Source organism: Taeniopygia guttata, chromosome 14 (assembly GCF_048771995.1).
Source record: "Taeniopygia guttata chromosome 14, bTaeGut7.mat, whole genome shotgun sequence".
In the NCBI taxonomy this organism is placed as follows: Eukaryota; Metazoa; Chordata; class Aves; order Passeriformes; family Estrildidae; genus Taeniopygia; species Taeniopygia guttata.
In genome coordinates this window covers 14,199,482-14,217,472 of record NC_133039.1, presented here as the reverse complement: position 1 = coordinate 14,217,472, position 17,991 = coordinate 14,199,482, and the positions used below count along the sequence as shown (strand labels likewise).

At 54.6% G+C, this 17,991-nt stretch overlaps 2 protein-coding genes and 1 long non-coding RNA gene across 6 annotated transcripts; 2 read left to right on the top strand and 1 right to left on the bottom strand.

The window, feature by feature from the left end:
- The first annotated feature begins 554 nt into the window (after positions 1-554).
- Positions 555-2,703, top strand: LOC140685083 (uncharacterized). Its single transcript, XR_012058279.1, has 2 exons — positions 555-1,548; positions 2,218-2,703. It is a non-coding gene; the product is annotated as an uncharacterized lncRNA (long non-coding RNA).
- A 701-nt stretch (positions 2,704-3,404) lies between these two features.
- NMRAL1 (NmrA like redox sensor 1) lies at positions 3,405-7,852 on the top strand. 3 transcript variants are annotated; one of them, XM_072935931.1, is made up of 5 exons: positions 3,405-3,559; positions 3,711-3,949; positions 4,686-4,935; positions 5,328-5,591; positions 6,441-6,584. In XM_072935931.1, exons 1-5 carry the CDS (start codon positions 3,520-3,522, stop codon positions 6,449-6,451), a joined length of 804 nt encoding a protein of 267 aa, XP_072792032.1. In that variant the 5' UTR covers positions 3,405-3,519; the 3' UTR covers positions 6,452-6,584. The 3 variants fall into 3 exon arrangements, with proteins under 3 accessions (XP_072792032.1, XP_012432122.5, XP_030140486.3); XM_012576668.5 differs by having other exon boundaries at positions 3,406-3,559; positions 5,401-5,591; positions 6,441-7,852; XM_030284626.4 differs by lacking the exon at positions 5,328-5,591 and having other exon boundaries at positions 3,406-3,559.
- DNAJA3 (DnaJ heat shock protein family (Hsp40) member A3) lies at positions 7,496-17,509 on the bottom strand. Of its 2 annotated transcripts, XM_030285097.4 has the most exons (12): positions 17,278-17,509; positions 17,044-17,177; positions 16,576-16,659; positions 15,825-16,037; positions 14,930-15,082; positions 14,012-14,159; positions 13,259-13,323; positions 12,259-12,387; positions 11,734-11,849; positions 11,346-11,443; positions 9,236-9,352; positions 7,496-8,554 (listed from the first exon to the last, which is right to left on the bottom strand). In XM_030285097.4, exons 1-11 carry the CDS (start codon positions 17,492-17,494, stop codon positions 9,249-9,251), a joined length of 1,461 nt encoding a protein of 486 aa, XP_030140957.4. In that variant the 5' UTR covers positions 17,495-17,509; the 3' UTR covers positions 7,496-8,554; positions 9,236-9,248. The 2 variants fall into 2 exon arrangements, with proteins under 2 accessions (XP_030140957.4, XP_041575169.2); XM_041719235.2 differs by lacking the exon at positions 9,236-9,352.
- Positions 17,510-17,991: the final 482 nt, after the last annotated feature.

The window sequence follows — 17,991 nt, the reverse complement described above, 5'->3', positions numbered from 1 at the left end:
CCCAATGGTCCCTGTCTGGCTTTGGGTAACTCTTCCACGTGGTGGCCAAACCCTGAGGGAGGGTGATAGCCCAGGGGGTGACAGCAGCCAGCCTGGCCTGTCCCCAGCAGTGCCTGAATTCCAGCAGGGTTAAGTCTGATGCCCTGAGGCAGCCCAGGGTGCCCGGGCTCTGTGCCCACCTGGGTGCAGGGCTGAGCTCCAGCCCCCCGACCTGCTCCTGGCACACCCCAGGGCCCTGCACCACCCTTTGGTGCAGTTTTGCACCGTGCCACAGGTGAGTGTGTCACTAATCTCTTCCTTATCTGTTCGTGGTACATCTTGGAGTTTATTTTGGATGGTTTGGAAGTTAATTAGCTCAGCAGGTGACATTAAGGGGAGGAAAGCTGCTGCACAACCTTTGGGCAGGCAGGACAGCCTGGCTGTGGCTGCCTTCATGTCCTGGCAAGGGGACAGGATTTGTGACATGTGCCAGGTTCCCTGGGGGGTGCCACGCTCATCTCCATCACTCTGGGCTCCACCCCCTCCTGCCAGCCTGATGGCTATGCCATGCCGTGCCATGCCATGCCGTGCCGTGCCAGGGACCTCTGCCCATCAGCTCCTTGGCCCATTTCACGTGGCCATCACAGCACGAGCTCTGCAGCAGCTTGTCCCCACCAGGGAGAGCCAAGTGACACCTCCCCTTCTCCCCTTACCCCTCCAAAGCCCCTCCAAGCCCCTACCTTGGCCTCGTGCCACCTGTGTCAGCAGGGCAGTGGCGAGGGCATCCTCATGGCCCGGGAGGATGCAGCACCTCCGTGTCCCGCTCGGCTCCTTATGCCCAGGGCTTTCCTTGCTCCTCAGGGATGCTCAAGCTGAAGGCAGGAGCCACCCTTCCCTCTGGTGTCCCCCGATGGGAGCTGGGCCGGGGTGATGCTCGGGCAGCACCTGCGGAAGGCGGGTCCGGGTTTCAGCCCTTTCCAGCCCGGTGCCTTTTGTCTCTTTCCGTTCTCTCCGCGCCCCTTCCTGCCCTGGGGTTCGCAGATCTTCCTTCCTGGCAGGGCAGGGCTGCTGCTGTGCAAATCGGGCTGAGGGATCCGCCGAAACCCAGCGGCAGCCGGGGCTGCCCCAGCTCCGTGCGGGGACACTTCCCCCGCTGCGGCCGCTTTGTCCCCAAAGCCACAAACCCGCCCCAGCAGCATCCAGAGTGCTGCGAGTTCACTCGGAGCAAAACCATCCGCTCACCCTGGCCTGGGAGAGCCCCAGCACAACCCCACACTGGGAATAAATATCCCATGGGAGAGGCTGGAGCAGCAGCTCTGCCCTTCGCTGGGTTGTGCAAAGAAATAATTCCATGAGTAAATGAAAATTGTGTTTTGAAGGAGTGGGATAAAAGGGTAGGAATAGCCTCGCTTTCCTCCTAAGCCGTTCTCCTGCCTTTGCCAAATGGTTCCTGGAATTAGGATTTGTCTCCAAAGAGCTGGATCCCATCCCACCAAGGAGCCAGAGCTACCAGAGCGACAGGATGCACAGGATCGACAGGATCTCCCCTCCCCAGCTCCACACACGCAGGTGGGCTCGGTGATTATTTTCCATTTTGGTTCGACAATACCCTCCATTTGTAAATCCTGTAAAAATTTCACTGGCATTCAGGCAAATGGTGGCTAGTGGAGCTCTCATGGTGGCGAGCTGGTGGGGGTCAGGGTGGGCTCGTGGCCACTGAACTGTGCCTGGGGAGGAGAGGTGGGGGCAAGCAGGAATTCGGAGCTCCAGCCACCACTTTGGGCTCTGTGTCCCCCAGCCTCGCTCTCTGTGCCCAGGAAGGGGTTAAAACTTTTCTCTGTTGAGTTTGAGGTCTGTTGGTAATTTCCCCGTCTGGAGGGGGATTTCAAGAGGAGCTGGTAATTCCCAGCAGCCAACCTGTAGCTAAAATCCCTCACATCCAAAATGACTGTGCAGAAACCCCAGTCAGAGCTGTACCTCCTGCTTTCACAATTCATCATTGATCTGAATTAACACATATGAAATGTTTCTTTGCCACTGTGAATTACACATCCCTCACGTGTTTTCTGGGTCATTTACCAGATTCAACCCCAGATTTCTCAATGGATTTATTTACTAAACCCAACCTATGGAGTTCCCGGCAGGGTGGGTTTGTCCGCAGCCCCTCTGGAGCTGGCAGGAGAGGTGAGAAAAGGTCCAGGGTGACTCTATTTGTTGACTCGTGTGGTTGCTTGGCAGGAGGGTGCTCGGGGACAGCTCCTCAGACCTGCACAGAGTCACCTGCCTGGGGACACCAACGGTGCCAGCTCCAGAGGAGCAGCAGGACGAGCCTGGGGAACAGCCTGGCTTCCACACCAAAGAAAGGTGGAAAGACTTTGCTAGTCTGGGATGCTCGGGGGTCCCCCGGGAGGAAGGGACACAACCCCCGGCCACCTCTTTAAGCGGGTTTCCTGAGCAAGGAGCAGGCGGCTGGGCCAGGGAATGGGATTGGGGGTGGGGTGGGATGTGTTACATTGCGTTCAGGCCACGTCTTCCCCCATTCCCCGAAACCCCTGTAACTCTGATGAAGATAAGCCTAGTCCCCTCCTTCATGCCCCAACAGGATTAGCAGAGAGCCAGAAAAGCCCTCCTTGTCCAGAGCCTAAATAAACCCCTAACATTTCCTGTTTGCTCTCTTTCCTCCGCTCTTCCCTTCGAACCATAAAATAAAGAGCTAGACAGCTACATTAGAGTGAAATCCTCTTTTAGAATCTTTACCCATCTCTTGATGTTCTCCCCCTCAAAGCCTCATATCTCTGAGCTAGCCTGATATTTTAAGGGTTGAGAGAGGGGGAAACGTCAGGGATGGGATTGGGGGTGGGAGGAGATGGGATTGGGGATGGGATTGGGGGTGGGATTGGGGATGGGATTGAGGGTGGAATTGGGGATGGGATTGGGGGTGGGGTGGGATGGGATTGGGGAGTGGGGTGGATGGGATTGGGGGTGGGATTGGGATGGGGGGTGGGATTGGGGGTGGGATGGGATTGGGGATGGGGGGGTGGGATTGGGGGTGGGATGGGGGGGTGGGATTGGGGGTGGGATTGGGGGTGGGATTGGGATGGGAGCGGAGCCTCGCGCCGGCGGTGGGCGGGGCCCGGCGCTGGTGGGCGGGGCCTGTTGGGGATTGATATCTTAGCCCCGCCCAGGGGGCGTGGCCGAGCGCAGTCGGGTCGCGCCGAACAGACGAACGCGCGCAGATCCGGCTCAGCCGATTGGAGCCGAGCAGAGCCGGGCACAGCCGATTGGAGCCGAACTGAGCCGGGCGGAGCCGATTGGAGCCGAACTGAGCCGGGCATAGCCGATTGGAGCCGAACTGAGCCGGGCACAGCCGATTGGAGCCGAACTGAGCCGGGCACACCCGATTGGAGCCGAGCGGAGCCGGGCGGAGCCGATTGGAGCCGAACTGAGCCGGGCACAGCCGATTGGAGCCGAGCAGAGCCGAGGTGCGGAGCCGTGTGAGGGAAGACGTGCCCGGTGCCCCGGGACCGCCCGCGCTGCTGCATGGCCGGGAAGGAGCTGATGGTGGTGTTCGGGGCCACCGGTGAGTGCTCGGGGACAGAGCCGGGCTGTGCCGGCGGGGGGCGGTGATGCCCGAGCGGGCGGGAGGTGAGGCGGGCGGGCGGTGCGGGGAGCGCTCGGTGCTTGCGGCCGCTCCGCCCCGGAGCCCGGAGCCCTGAGCGGCTGCTCTGCAGGGGCCCAGGGCGGCAGCGTGGCCCGGGCGCTGCTGGACGATGGCACCTTCAAGGTACGAGCGGTGACGCGGAGCCCCAGGAAGAAGCCGGCGGAGGAGCTGAGGCGCAGCGGAGCCGAGGTGGTGAAGGCGGATCAGGACGATGAGGCATCGCTGGAAAGGGCCTTGGCGGGTGCCTACGGAGCCTTTATTGTCACCAACTTCTGGGAACACTGCAGCAAGGAGAAGGAAATCGAGCAGGTAACTGTCCTGACATTCACTGGGACCACGTGCAAAATCATCTGGCAGGGTGGGTCATGAGTAGCAGCAAAGTGGGGACTGCTCTTGGAGCATCCGTGGCAGCCCTGATAGTTTGAGTGGCCAGTCCATTAGACCCCAAGGCCTCACTAACACCAGGTCCTAGTTCTTGCAAAACCAGGATTTGTTCTCTGTTCCCTCGCAGTTGCATGGCTCCAGGGTCTGTTGCCTTCAGGAAGTTGATAGATTTGTTACAGGGAGCACTTCCCAGGAGCTGGAGAAGCGGGAGTGGGAACAGTTGGCTCCTCATCCCAGGGCAGAGCTGGGATAGTTGCTGCCTGTAACCCTCTGTGCTTGCAGCTTTGGGGCCAAAATCTCGCAGTATCACAGATCCCAAGGGTGGTGTTCATGCCTGGACAGATACTGCAAGGTGGCAGAGTTACCACACCTGGATGGCAACAAACAAAAGATAAGATCGTTTAGGGCAGGTATGTTGGCCAGGCTGGTGCTTTATGCTGGTGCTTGAGTGTTTGGTGGAGCAGCGAGCTCTAAAGCTGGAGGATGTGTGTTCTTCTCAAGTAGAACAGGTAAGGAGGGAATTCAGCTCCTCCTGGACAACTCACTATGCTCGTAGCTGAGGGCTGGTGGGAGTTGGATCCTCCCCAGAGGGAAGGGGGGATGTGGGGATGATGGTGATGTCCCATTCCTCTCTTCATGGCTGGTTTCTCCCTTGGCCCAGGGACAGCGTCTCGCTGACGTGTCCAAGCGCCAGGGTCTGCGCCACGTTGTGTTCAGCGGCCTGGAGAACGTGCACCAGCTGACGGGGGGCCGGCTGGAGGTGCTGCACTTTGATGGCAAAGGCGTGGTGGAGGAGTACTTCCAGAAAATTGGGGTTCCCACCACCATCATCCGGCTGCCGTTCTACTTTGAGAACTTCCTCTCCATCTTCAAGCCACAGAAGGCCCTGCAGGGAGACACCTTTGTCCTGGGTAAGAGGAGCTCTTGCTCTGTGGGTCATTGTCCTGTGACTGTCTTCATCTGCTCCCATTCTGCTGGTGGAGAGACTACCCTGGCTGTGGGCTGGTAGGGTAACAAGGTCTCTACCAGCCTGACCACAGCAAGCTGCATTGTGGCCTTCAGACCTGTTCGGTGCCTGGAGGAAATCACAGGGATCCTGGGCCTGTTTGTGGTGCTGAGGGCTGTTCTGCAGATCCCAGAGCAGCTCTGGACACCCCAAGTGCCTGCATTTGGGATGGTAGAGGTTGTGGGGCTGCAGACGACTCACGGTGCTGCTCTGGTGTCGAGGTCTCTTAGCTCAGCCCTGCTCTCGTGCCTTGCCATGCTGATGAGCGTTCTCATCCCTCCCTCACCTCGTGTCCAGACAGAGCTGAAAACTCCGCTGTACCTCCTCAGAGCTGGGCTGCACTGCAGCTGGGATCAATCTCTCCACACAGAGCTACCCATGGGGGACACCCCCATGGATGGGATGGCTGTGGAGGACCTTGGGCCCGTTGTACTTGGCCTGCTGAAGTCCCCAAGGGAGTACATCGGCCAGGTGATAGGACTCAGCACGGGCAAGCTCACCGAGGCAGAGTACGCAGCCATCCTCTCCCAGCAGACGGGCAGGACTGTGACAGCCAGCAAGGTAGGAAGTGTCTCTTGGTGTAGGTGTGGTCCTGAGGGACCCACAGCTCGTTTAGGTACAGCCCAGCACCGACTGCCCTGTTGGTATTGTCACTGAGCTCATGCCTGTGGAGCACACAGATGTGCCTGGGCAGGTCTGTGCCTGGTTCTAAGGGATAGCTGAGCTGGGAGGTCTCCAACAGACACAGGGACGGGCACCTACACAACAGATTTCTGCTGGGTGCCCTTCCCTTCAGCAGGGCTTCCCTCAGGGCTTTGCTGCGTCACCATTACAACAGATCTGGCCTCTGTGCTGTGTCAGTGTTAACAGCGCCCCTGACCACTCCCTGCCCCTTCCTGACTTATTTTTAAACTTTGTTTGCATTTCAGTTGTGCCTCAGGCAGCCAATACAATGAGTGAGGGATATGGTGCATTTCATTAGAAACAAACCTCCTCTGATGCTCTCTGCAGGTTCTCCCCTCCCAGAAGTGAGCCAAACCCTTTGATTCAGGCAGAGAAGGATGTTTTGGGGTGCCCAGTGGCAACCTGAATTGCCTCCTGGACCACCCAGTTTCTAGAAGCCCTCAGCCATAGCTGTGGTGTGAGGAAGGGCTCCCTTATAGCTGCTCCAGACCCTGGCCAGCTGTGTGCCAGACCTGGGTGCTGGCCCTGGGCTGGCTGGGCTGTTCCTGCCAGGCAGGGCTGCATCCTTTGCCCACCCCCAGCAGAAGTGCCTTGCAGAACCCTCTGCACCAGTGGCAATGCTGTGACAGGCTGCTCTACCAGAGCCCTCCTCACATCCCCTCAGAGGCTGTGGGGAAGCCCCAGCAGCCTCTGAAACACTGTTTTTTTCCCCAATTCTGTTGGCAGATCTCCCCTGAGGAGTACGAGAAGCAGGACTTCCCTGGGGCCAAGGAGACGGCTGCCATGTTCCGTTTCTACGCCCTAAAGCCAGACCGCAGCGTGGCCCTGACCATGAAGCTCAACCCCAGGGCCCGCACCTTCCAGCAGTGGGTGGGGGACAACAAGAATGCCTTCTGAGCCTCCCCGCCCTCCCTGGTTTCTGCAGCAGTAGGGGGACCTGGCTGAGGAGGAGATGTGCCCTGAGCCATGCTGCCTTCCCAGTAGTGCCCCAGGGAGGGGCTGGTCCTGCCCCAGCTGAGGAGAGCTTGCCCCAGTGTGTGTGCAGCGTGGTTGGGAAGATTTAGGCAGCTAGAACAAGAGGAAGAGCTGGACAGCACAGGCAGAGGGGTGGCAGAAGCACTGCCTTTGCACTCTGTCCTCAGGGAGGTGTTGCTTTAGTCATTGTGGGGGTTTTAGGGTAGTGGGGGCTAGTTTTCCTAGGATCACCTCCTTTCCCAGGCAGCTCTGAGCATATGGCAGCAGGTGAAGTTGCCATAGGCTGAAGGTGTGTGACCCAGGGCCCCAAAGGCAGGTATCCATGGCCAGGGCTGCTGCAGGCTCCTGAGCAAACAGAAGACAAGGATTTCTGCATGGATCTGGTTTGGGCACTGCAGGTGAGCCACTGGAGAGAATGAAAGCTTATAGTGTCACCCCAGCAAGCAGGGAGTGACTTCTTGTGAGTGTAACACAAAAGCTGAGCCTGATTCCTCATCATACAGCTCTGGCCCTGGTCCTTGGGCTCCTGGAGCTAACTTCAGTCACTGTACCAAGGAGCTGATATAAAACTCGACTTTTTTTAGACTGTCCAAGGCTCAGTGGAAAAGCCCCTTCCCCCTCACATACCTAAAATACTGCTCAGATAGGGCAGCTTTGTGTTTATAGAGTCAATCCCAGCCCCTAGCAATGCTTGAGCCATCCAACCCTGTCCCCTCCTTGTCCCAGAGACCTTCATTCCTGTTACTAGGGGAGGGAAAGGGGGTAACAGAGCCTGTGGAAGAGTAGACAAGGCAGCAAGGCACAGCACATGTTAAATATCTTTATGAAGTCCATCTTATTTACATGGGTACAGAATCACTTTACAGAAGTTTAATCAGGAGGCAATGCGTGCTTTATTTCAGCAAATTAAGTAGGGCAAGACTACAGCATGTCCCTGTTGAACTGGTGTTGAACTGATTAGTATGTGGGCTGATGGTACCTGCACAGTATCACAAACACAGCAGGCTACAGTAACCATGGAATACTCACTGCAAGAGCTCAGCTCCATCTGGAGGGAGTGATCCACCTCACTTGCACTCTCACACAAGTAAAACAACGACGCTTTGACCAATCCTTTACGCTATGGGTGTTGCACTAAAGTAATAAAAGATTTTTGTCCCCAACTGGCAAAGGGCTCAGTGATCGACTTGTATCAGTCCAGAAGCGACAGCAGCTGTGTGGTAACTTTAGTTATTTGGGGGATAAACTTGAGGCAAAGTGCAGATTCCATCACTGCTCTGTGCAGGCAATCAGCAGGATAGAGAAAGCCCAGGGCTGTGAGGGAGCCAGGCCAGCTGGGCTCAGACAATGCCCAGCCACAGGGAGATTCCACTTGGAGCTGTGCAGGGCAGCAGGGCTGTCGTGAAGACAAGGTTAGACCTTCCTGACCCACCAAGTCTCCTGGAGAGTTCACCAAGCACACCTGGCATTCCAAAGGGCACCTGAGTGAGCAGCTGGTGTGCTTGGCCTCCACACAGCATATTGCTGCTCTGTGCTGGACTATTTGTTTCACATTTCCTCTGGTGTGGATTCTAAATAATACTTTAGCTTTTACCAAATAAGCTTCCAGCAGCAGTAAGGTTGTGGAGCAGCCTCCAGAGAGCCACACTTCTGCTAAGCTGGTGTTTTCTTTTGCTGCCAGTTGTTAGGACAGCGGTGGGGTTTGTGTTGGTGCCTCTGTGGTCCATGGCCTCTCCAGCTGGGATTCTTGCTGTGCTGCTGACTGACATCCTGTGTTCTCCAGAGCCCGGCTGCCAGAAAGATTCACCCCCAACTGCACAGATGACCTGCTGCTGCTGGCTCCTAGTTCCCAGTAGAACGTTTTCCTGCAGTTGAAGTGAGAGGAAGGTTACAATTTCCTGGCTGTATCAGCACACAGCCCACTCTGTGAGCACCTCCCCTCCTGACCTGCTGTCACGCTGTCAGCCCTACAGCACAGCCAGCTTTGAAGCCTACAGAGATGCAAAGCTGAGCCCCTGGGATCCCAGACTCTCTGTCTGCCGCAGATGATTCCAAGTCTTGGTGCTCCCTCATAACAGGTCAGCACCAACTGAAGCACCTGAGCTACACTGCAGTGATGCATGGTGGGCTTTGCTGTGCTGTGACAAAGGCTGGCTCCTCCCTGCTGCTGTAAGCCCATGGCAGGGGTGAATCCAGCACCAGTGGCTCTGCAGCCCAGGATTTGTGTGGCAGAACCCAGTCCCAGTGGGACCAGCTCATGGGACCACAGTGCTTGGAACTGAACACAGCTCCAGCAGCAGAGCTGCAGGGGAAGCCAGCCACCTCCCCAAGGGTGCACCCAGCACCTGTGCTGCTCTTTGCTGCAGCAACAATGCACTTTAATCCCTGCCTTGTTGCTCCAGGTCCCAGGGGACAGCTAGGGCTGTGCACACCCACGCTGGAAGGCCTGAGGCTAAGTGAGAACCAACGCTGTGCTATTGTGCTTCCACCTCCCAAGAAGTGCTCAGTGTGGGGGAAAGGACAGTGAAACACAAGAGGCCTCCTACCTCGGATGGGGTGTCAGGAGGTAAACATTTTCTTAAGTTTGGAAAGGAATCCCTCCTTGTTCTCCTGAGCCTCAGGCCTATCCCCGCCTGCGTCAGCGCTAGCCGTGGCCCTGCCACCTGGACACAAACAGCAAAGGGCTGCAGTCAGAGACATCTCCCACCAGGACCAGAGGGGTGTTTTAGACAGAGAATAGCCAAGAGAAAGCAGCTGGTTGTGCTGCTCACTCACGTCCAGGGCTGCAGCTGGCAGCGAGCCACAGGACTAGACCCCTTGCAGTGGAAGCACTGGAGAGCCTGGATCCCACAAGTGGAAAAGCCAACCATGAGCTCAGGTGCTGAGCTGTTCCCTTCCCCTCTCCCCAGCCCTCCATCTGGCAAGGGAATTCTTGTGCTGCACAACTGAGTCAGGAGCTCCACAGGCTTTGGAAACAAGTACTTGGAACTGAGAGTCTGCCACTAAAAACAAGTGGTGAACTCAATCACAGCCAGCCATGATTTTACAGGGTTAAAAAAATCCCTAAAACAAGTTCTTCCTGTTTCAAGGTTGTGTCCTTGCAAAGCAGTGCAAAACCAAAGCAGTGACATAAAGCAGGAGCCTGATTTATGTCACTGCAAGCAATGCTCAGACAGTATCAAGCAGAAAATTAACTCGTGTAAAATGAAAGAGACTACAAGTATTTCAGACTGACTGTCCAGATAAGGAATGTTAAAATTGTCCTGTATGAACGGGTCCTGAGAACTTGTTTGTCCCTCAGAAGTGGTTATAAAGAAAACAAAGGAGACCTCTTTGCTAAACTGCTTTTTTACACAGTAAAACCATCAACAAGATCCCAAACACCTCCTCAAGCTTTGTGCACAGAGAACAAGGAGTCTGGTGATCCCCAGCCTCCCAGGGCTGAGTGCTGATGCAATGGGATGAAATCCCGAGGCAGGACACGCCTCCCTCAGCACAGCCTGTCTCTACACTGCAACCTGCTGGCGTTTTAACTCACCTTGCTGCTCCATCATGGTAAAAACTGGCAGGTTTGCTTTTTAAAAAATTAGTTTGAGGAGTTTTTTTTTTTTCCTCTTTGGCACACAAATGCCTTTAAAAAGCTGGAATGGAAATTCAGTGCCCCGAGCTCTCTGCCCTTCACCCAAGGCTGACTGTAATATAGGAAAGGCTTATTTTCTGTTTGTATAATTACTATAAAACAGAACACTGGGAAGTATTTAGCAGATCCTGCACTTAAGCCTATATTCCTCACACTTTGGCATGTAGTAGAGCAGATCCTGGGATCATTCAGCAGCTCCAAAAGGCTCTCACCTTGGCCTAATCATAAATGCCCTGTTGGGTTTCAAACCAAAACCAAACTCCAACAGGCTTTAAGAAGTTAATTGTTTCAATTAAGCAAACAAAAAACTGCTTTCCAGTAGTGAGAGACAAAGCTCCTTCCTTACTATTTTACCATGTGTTGTGCCTTTAGCTGCTGCCTCTTCCAAGCACCTCAGCCCTGAAACTTAAAACACAATTGCTGAATCTGGATTTTCCATCTGGAGCTGGAGAGCAGCTCCACAAAGCTCCCAGCTGCCTTCATTCCTCCATCGTGCTGGACACTGTCCACTGTCCAGAGCTGACACTGCCACCAATGGACACTCCCAGCTCAGGTTACCCCACACACAGAGCTCAGCCCCAACAGAAACCCCTGTCAGCATTCCAGAAGAAGCAGCCCTGCTGTGCTCACAAGCACACTGGATTGGGATCACACAGGAAATTGGCCTGAAGCACATTTGCTTTCCTGCCTCAAGGCAAGTCCTGGCACAGGGGAAGCAGGGAGCAGGAGGCATTCATCAGCACAACTTGTCTGGAACCTGGAGTACTCAGTGCCTGCTCTCTGTTCACACATGGATTTGCCCAGGAAGTACTGGAATAGAGCTTCCTGGGAAGAGGCTGCCTCCCTGCTGTGTGCTACAGCCTGTCAGTATCACATTAGCACTGCTTCTGTTAAAGCAGGCTGTGCTGCCACGGGCCTGATGGTGAGCCTGGCTCACCTTGCTCCCAGGAGCGCTCAGGGAGCACTGTGCACTCCCCAGCAGCTGCCCAGGGCAGGGCAGGAGTTCCCCTGCTCACCTGACGCTGTGTTGGTGACCCCGTTCACGGTGCCGTCCACGTCGGCCTCGTCCTCGGCGTAGCTCATCATTAAGGCTCGCTGGCGATCCGTCAGCCTCCTGTGGCACCAGGACACGGGGTCAGGGATGGCCTGGGGTCCCACAGCCTCCCAAACCTTCCCCAGCAGCACCCACCAGGGGCAGGGACTGAACTTGTGTACGAATACACCAGGAATCCACTTGCTCTTTAAATGAGCCATCTGTAAGGAATGATCTCTAAAGAATTCTCAGTGGAAAAGGAGACATAGGACCCACTGCCTTTCACCTCATGGAAATTTCACAACTTCTAAACAACATTTTTTGCAAAAAGTTTTCAAGATTTCACAGGAAGTTGTTTTAGCTCCACTTACTGAGGAACTTTTATCTTTATGTGGATGTAGTGGTCTCCATAGCCATAGCTGTTCACCTTGGGAATGCCTTTCCCACTCATTCGAATTCTCTGGTCTGGCTGAATACCAGGGGGTATCTATAAACACAAAGGTGTCACATTTATTACTCTAATTAACCCTCTATAAAAATCACCTGCTTCTCCAACAAGCTTCAAAGTATAATGGGAGAGCTCTTATATGCTCATGCACTGAGACACATCCCAAAGCTAAACCAGTAATGATGGAAAAGCTTATGAAGGAGTAAGTAAAGAACCTGACACAGCCTGTAGCCCTCAGATGGGGCTGGCCCAGCAATTCCTTTCCTTCCCTGTCCGTACACAACAACAGGAAAGAAGCTGTGACCAGGCAGGTCACAAACTACCCAAGGCTCAGTCCCGAAGGAGTCTGAAATGCAATACTGGCAGACTTGGGAGATTTTGCCCACCTTTGCAGGAAAGGAGAAGCCTTTGTGCCCCACTGATCCATGCCCAGAATACTGGCACTCACCGTGATGTTGATTGTCTCATACAAGCCTTGACAGCGGGCTGTGCCTCCCAGCACAGCCTGAGCTATTGAGATCAGCAGATCCGAGTGGATGTCGGCTCCATTTCGTCGGAACACAGAGCTCTTCTGAACCTGCAGGGCAGCAAAGTTCCAAAGAGCAGTGAGCACACCATGCTCTCCTGGTAAACTGCTCCCAAGGGTCTCAGGAAAAAAAATATACCATCCCCAAACAGCATGGCTGAGAACTGTGAGTTAATATTTGGTGTTCTAGTAAAACACAGATATTGAGATAACTGATTTAGCCAAAGGATTGGAAGGATCCCTGCTTAATGCCTCAGGAACTCCCTCCGCTAATCCTGCTGTTAGTTTATCCATGTCACTACAGTCCTGCAGAGACAGACACTGCCTTGTCCAGCACCCTGTACAGGGGAAAGACAAAAGTGAGAAGGAAATGAAGCAGCTTACCAGTGGCCTCACAAGCTGGAACACAACTAAACCCTCCTGCACCATGAAAGAGGTGCTGAAAAACTTTTCTCCTCAACAGGGATGCGTGTGGCAAGATTCTGACAGGAGAAGAGGCCCAGCTACAGCACAGGTGCAAAGCAGCCCTGAAGGTGGATCTGCAGAAGGACACTTCACCAGGCAGCCTCCTGCAGCACCTACCACAGCTCTCCTCAGCCCTGCCACCCCTGCCAGCAGGCAGCTCCCTCACATTTCCAAGTCAAAAATTCAAGGCATGAAGAACCTACTCTGCATTTTGATTCACATTATCCTAAGGGCCTGGTCCTGGAACAAGCAGCAATTCTTCGTGAACAGATTCAAAGTTACCCTCCTTGCTACAATGCAGATCTCCTGCTGTCCCAGAAAGTTCACTGGAATCATGTTACCTCAGCTGTTCCAAAGGATCACTGGCTCTTCCTCTTCTGCCCATTCTGCAGTCCTTTCCAAGGCAGTTGAGAAGGGAACAACCAACTTACATAATGAGCCCGCTTGGTATACATACCCTGAATGTAATGAAAATTTCTTTCTTCCCCACAGGCATCCGAACTGTCTGCCCGTCCTCAACACCTGCAATCAGAACAGGAGGGAATGTGACCTTGGGTTATAACCCACGTGTGACATGGATACCTACAACTCTTGCCAATCCCAAGAGCTGGCCACCACAGCCCAAAGGAGGAGGGGTCAGCACATGTTTATACCTCTGAGGTGATGTCTATGCCCCCAGCATGTTTGTTACTTCAATATTTACAGAATTCTCTATGCATTCTTCAAATGCATTGGATTAAGGAACACAGCAGCCTCCACGAACTGCAGGAAAATTACAGGCTGCTTATCCAGGGTCTCAAAGAATCAAGTCTTAGTCCCACCACTGAATTCTCCTCTCTGGTGAGGAAGGCAATCAGCACATCCCTATGAGCCAAGCCAAGGCTTTCAGGATTCCCACCCTCTCGCCAGGCTTCAAGAACAAATTAAAGACCCGTGGCAACAAAACCTTTGGAGATTCACCCTTCAAAACCTGCCTAGGAGGACCCAGGCAAGAACAGAAGATCAGGGAGGGCAGAGCAAACACTTATATCCATGGCCAGAAGATCCATCTCCTCACTAGCCCGTTCCATTGCCGAGCTCTCACCTGCTTTGCTTTAAAGATAATTTCTCTGCAGCAAAAGGTCTTACATTGTTCCCCCATTTGTACCAACAGAGGCAGTAAATAACCACAGTTCTTTAAGAGAGAGCAGCAGACAGGTACAACACTGACCAGCTGGCACAGGAACCATCACTGTCTTCTTCTGCTTGGTCTGCCCCGTGCCCCGGCACACGACGCAGGGCGTGGTGATGATGGAGCCGCGGCCGCCGCAGCGCCGGCACGTGGAGCGCATCACGAACGGGCCCGTGTTGATCGTCTCCTGGGGAGGAACAAACACACACTGGGCAATGATGAGTACTGAGATGGGGCTCTGATCACACCCACACCCTGTCAGGACAGAGATACCCCTCAGCAAGCGCTGGAGCAGAAAGCTGGCTCTGAAATCCACTCACCATCACATTCTGATTTCCACTGAACACCACCACTACTACAAGTGTCAGGTGGTGAGGGCAAGGGAAACACACCACCCTTAAAGTCTAGGCTTTAATGTACAAGAAGGAACAAAGCTCCTTAGAGTGCTACAAACGTCTGTGTTCAGATGAATCCAAGGACAAATCCATTTACATGGATTACTGCCAGTGTCCAAGAAAACCTTATGGTGACTAAGCCCTGGACTGAACCACTGAAGCACACAAGGAATCAGATGCATGGAAACCCAAAGCCTGCAGCTCCATCATTACCTGCATCTTCTTATTTTATGATTACCCTTAGGTTTTCACCACCTTCCTCCACCCCGCAAGTCAAAAGATACTAATTTATTGCCCGAGGAATTTCAGAGCTGTTACATGATATTCCTATGGTTTGTGGGATGTGCAGTAGCAGAGGATCCAGCCTGAAGGCTCATGCTTTCAGATGGGCACAGCACTTTAACACAAAGAAAATCTTCCTAGTGCCTATTAGCATCAAGCTGACATTAACTCAGCTTTGCCCAAGATAGGCTGATGAGTGTAATGAGATTTTTCACCATGGAATGAAGTGACTCTCCCCAGGAAGGGAAAGCACAGAACTGGTGTCCTGCTCAGCACTTACCATGCCCGTGCCATTGCAGTAGTGACAGCGCTGAGCTTTGGTGCCAGGTTCGTGTCCTTTGCCATCACAGCGCACACAGGAGTCCTGGATGTTCACCACAATCTCCTTGTTAACACCTTTTGCAGCTTGGGTGAACGTCAGTTCCATGATATACTGCACAGGAAACATGGATATAATATAGATCCATGACTGAGGTGTGACAAGGAGACTGAGAAAAGTTTAGGTTAAATACCAAACAATGCTAAAAATAATTCCAAAAATTCTCAGTTAATAATGCTAAAAGTTCTCAGTAAAGATGACTGGTCAAAAGACAAAATTCTCCTTATATGATAAAGGTCATTTTTAGTAAAACCAAGAGTACCCAACACCAAACATTTCTGAAGACAACACATGAATCATCAACACTTAAAGGAGCATTTAGCTACAACACGAAGAACAAGACAGATTTTATTATGGGCCTCACTACAACGTGAAGCTAATTAAGTTGCAAAATTAAGTCAATTAAGCAGCAGCCAAATATATTGCTGGAAGGCCTGGTTTATAGCTACAAGGTATTTTGTGGGTTTTAGCATAACAGATCAAAGCAGGCATAGGTAAATCAAGCTGCAGCAGAAACGATGCCTCTCCAGCGATGGAACAAGTCAGCAGTACTGGGTGGTGTCAGTAAACACCAGAGAAGGCGCTCAAGCCCAGAAAAAACATCCTGTCTGGAGGTGTGGGGTGTGTTCCTGCACAGCTTAGCAAAACTAAGAGACTCTGCCCATGCCATGGGACACTCACACACTGACATCCCCAGAAATAACTCCTCGCTGAAGCTCCCACAGCCTGCGACAAAGCTGGGGAGAGACACTGCTTTGAGTTTCCCATCTCATACCTAAATAAAGGCACCTCCTACCTCCTGTGGCTGGTCAAAGACAGTCTGAAAATCGCCAAAAGGGGATCCTGAGAACTCCCCAAAGATCTTCCTGAAGAGCTCCTCGGGGTCAATGGAGGGGCCGCTGCTCCAGTACTGCCGGCCCGTGCCAGCCCCGGCCCCGGCCGCGCCGGCCTCGAAGCTCGCCGTGCCGTAGGCATCGTACTGCTTCCTCTTCACCTCGTCACTCAGCACCTGCGGTGAGGAACGGGGCCTCAGGGCACTGCAGGGCCCAGGAGAATCCCTGGCTCTGGGCTCAGACCTTCCACAAGGTCCCACCCAGCTCGCAGCACCACAGGAGTTAGGCACAAGCTGCTGCTTCCCCGGTGTTTCTTGGCTCATCACCAGAAAAATTACAAGATTTTACTAATTTATAAAAAGCAGAAATGACTTATATTAAGCAGCTGATCATTATTATATCAGCTAAAGAGTGATGGAATCCAAAAATAGGGCTGGGGGAGCACAGTGAAAGTCCCTCTGAACTTTTGGTTTGATTACTTAAACTGACAATAATTCCACAGAAGTGACATCTATGCCAGTCACTGCTAAGGAGGGGGAAAACTGAAAAAGCCCAAAGCAGCTAAATCAGATACTTGGACCAAGTAATTTCTTGGGACAGAAGTGCCCCAGATTGAAGTGCATCAAAAAACAGCCAGGTTTTCACAGGAAATGTTTGACCTCATCCACCCTCTAGTTTTTCCTCCTTCTCATCACAACAAAATCCTGTTATTACCTCGTAGGCTTCTGCCAGCTGAGAGAACTTCTCCTTCGCTTTGGGATCATCCTTGTTTGTGTCAGGGTGGTATTTCTTTGCCAACTAAAAAACAAAACCCAACCATTAGGGACAGGCAGGAGTTATTTACTTAAGCATATCTCACATGCCAGGAAAAACACATCAGCCAGAGCCTGGCATTCACTAGATGCATTCCTAGGGATCTAAAACCCTTCATTTTCATTTATCAACCCAAAACAAGTAACTACAGGAGCTGCTCCTTATCTTCTCAGCAATCCCAGATGCTTCTAGAAGTGATGACAGCACAGGCAGACCAGGCTTTGGAAGCGATCCCCAAGGCCATGTGCTGAGCTTTCCCGCTGTCTCTAGCGGCTGCAAACACGGGATGGATTTGTTCCCTGCCCAGGGAAGGGGCAGCGCCGGCTCCTGTCGCTGCCCGGGGGCGCAGGCCGGCCGCTCCCGGCGCACCTGGTAATAGGCCTTCTTGATCTCCTTCTGCGTGGCGGTGCGGGGCACCCCCAGCACCTGGTAATAGTCCTCCTTGGCGCGGGCCGCGCTGCTGTGGAAGGCGGCGGCGGCGGCAGCGGCGGCGCGTTTCGTCCCTGCGGGAGAGGAGGGAGAGGGGCCGCCGTGAGGGCCGGGCCGGGCCGGCTGGAGGAGGGGACGCGGCCGGGGGAAAAGACCCGCACCCCACAGGCTCACCAGCGGCGCAGAGCCCGGCGCGGAGCAGCAGGAGGCGGCGCGGGCCGCGGGCGGGCGGGGCGCGGAGCCCGCGGAGCAGCAGCAGCAGCGGCGGCCGCGCGTTCCCCGCCCCGCGCCCCGCGGCCGCCCCGACCCAGCGCGACGCGCACCCGGCCGCCATCTTGGCCCGCGCGCGGCGCTGCGCCTGCGCACCCTGCGGCGGGGACGGGCCGCGCATGCGCACGGCGGCGCGGCCGCGGCTGCCCCGTGCTTGCGCATGCGCGGGGCTCGGCGGGGCCGCGGGGACGGAGCGGGAGGGAACGCGGGGCGGGGACACGGCCGGGACAGCCGAGCAGTGCCCCTGCCACAGCCCCGTGCCACGGCCGGGACAGGCGGGCACTGCCCCTGCCACAGCCCCGTGCCACGGCCGGGACAGCCGGGCACTGCCCCTGCCAGAGCCCCGTGCGGCGGGGCCGGGAACCCGCCCTCTGCTCTCCTCCCCTGGCCGCTGACATCTCTGGCAGGAGCGGAATAAAGGCTCTGAAAGCGCAGCGGTTGCAGCGCCACACGCCCACACTCAGGCGGCACAGCAGCCTGGCACGGCACCCACAGCGAGGCAGCAGCTTTCCTCTGCAGAGGGGGAGGACGATTCGTGCCAAGCGTGTCTCTCTCCCGCCCGCGTCCCCGGGGCTGCTGCCTCCGAGCGCTCCTCAGCACAAATCGGGCCTGCGGCGC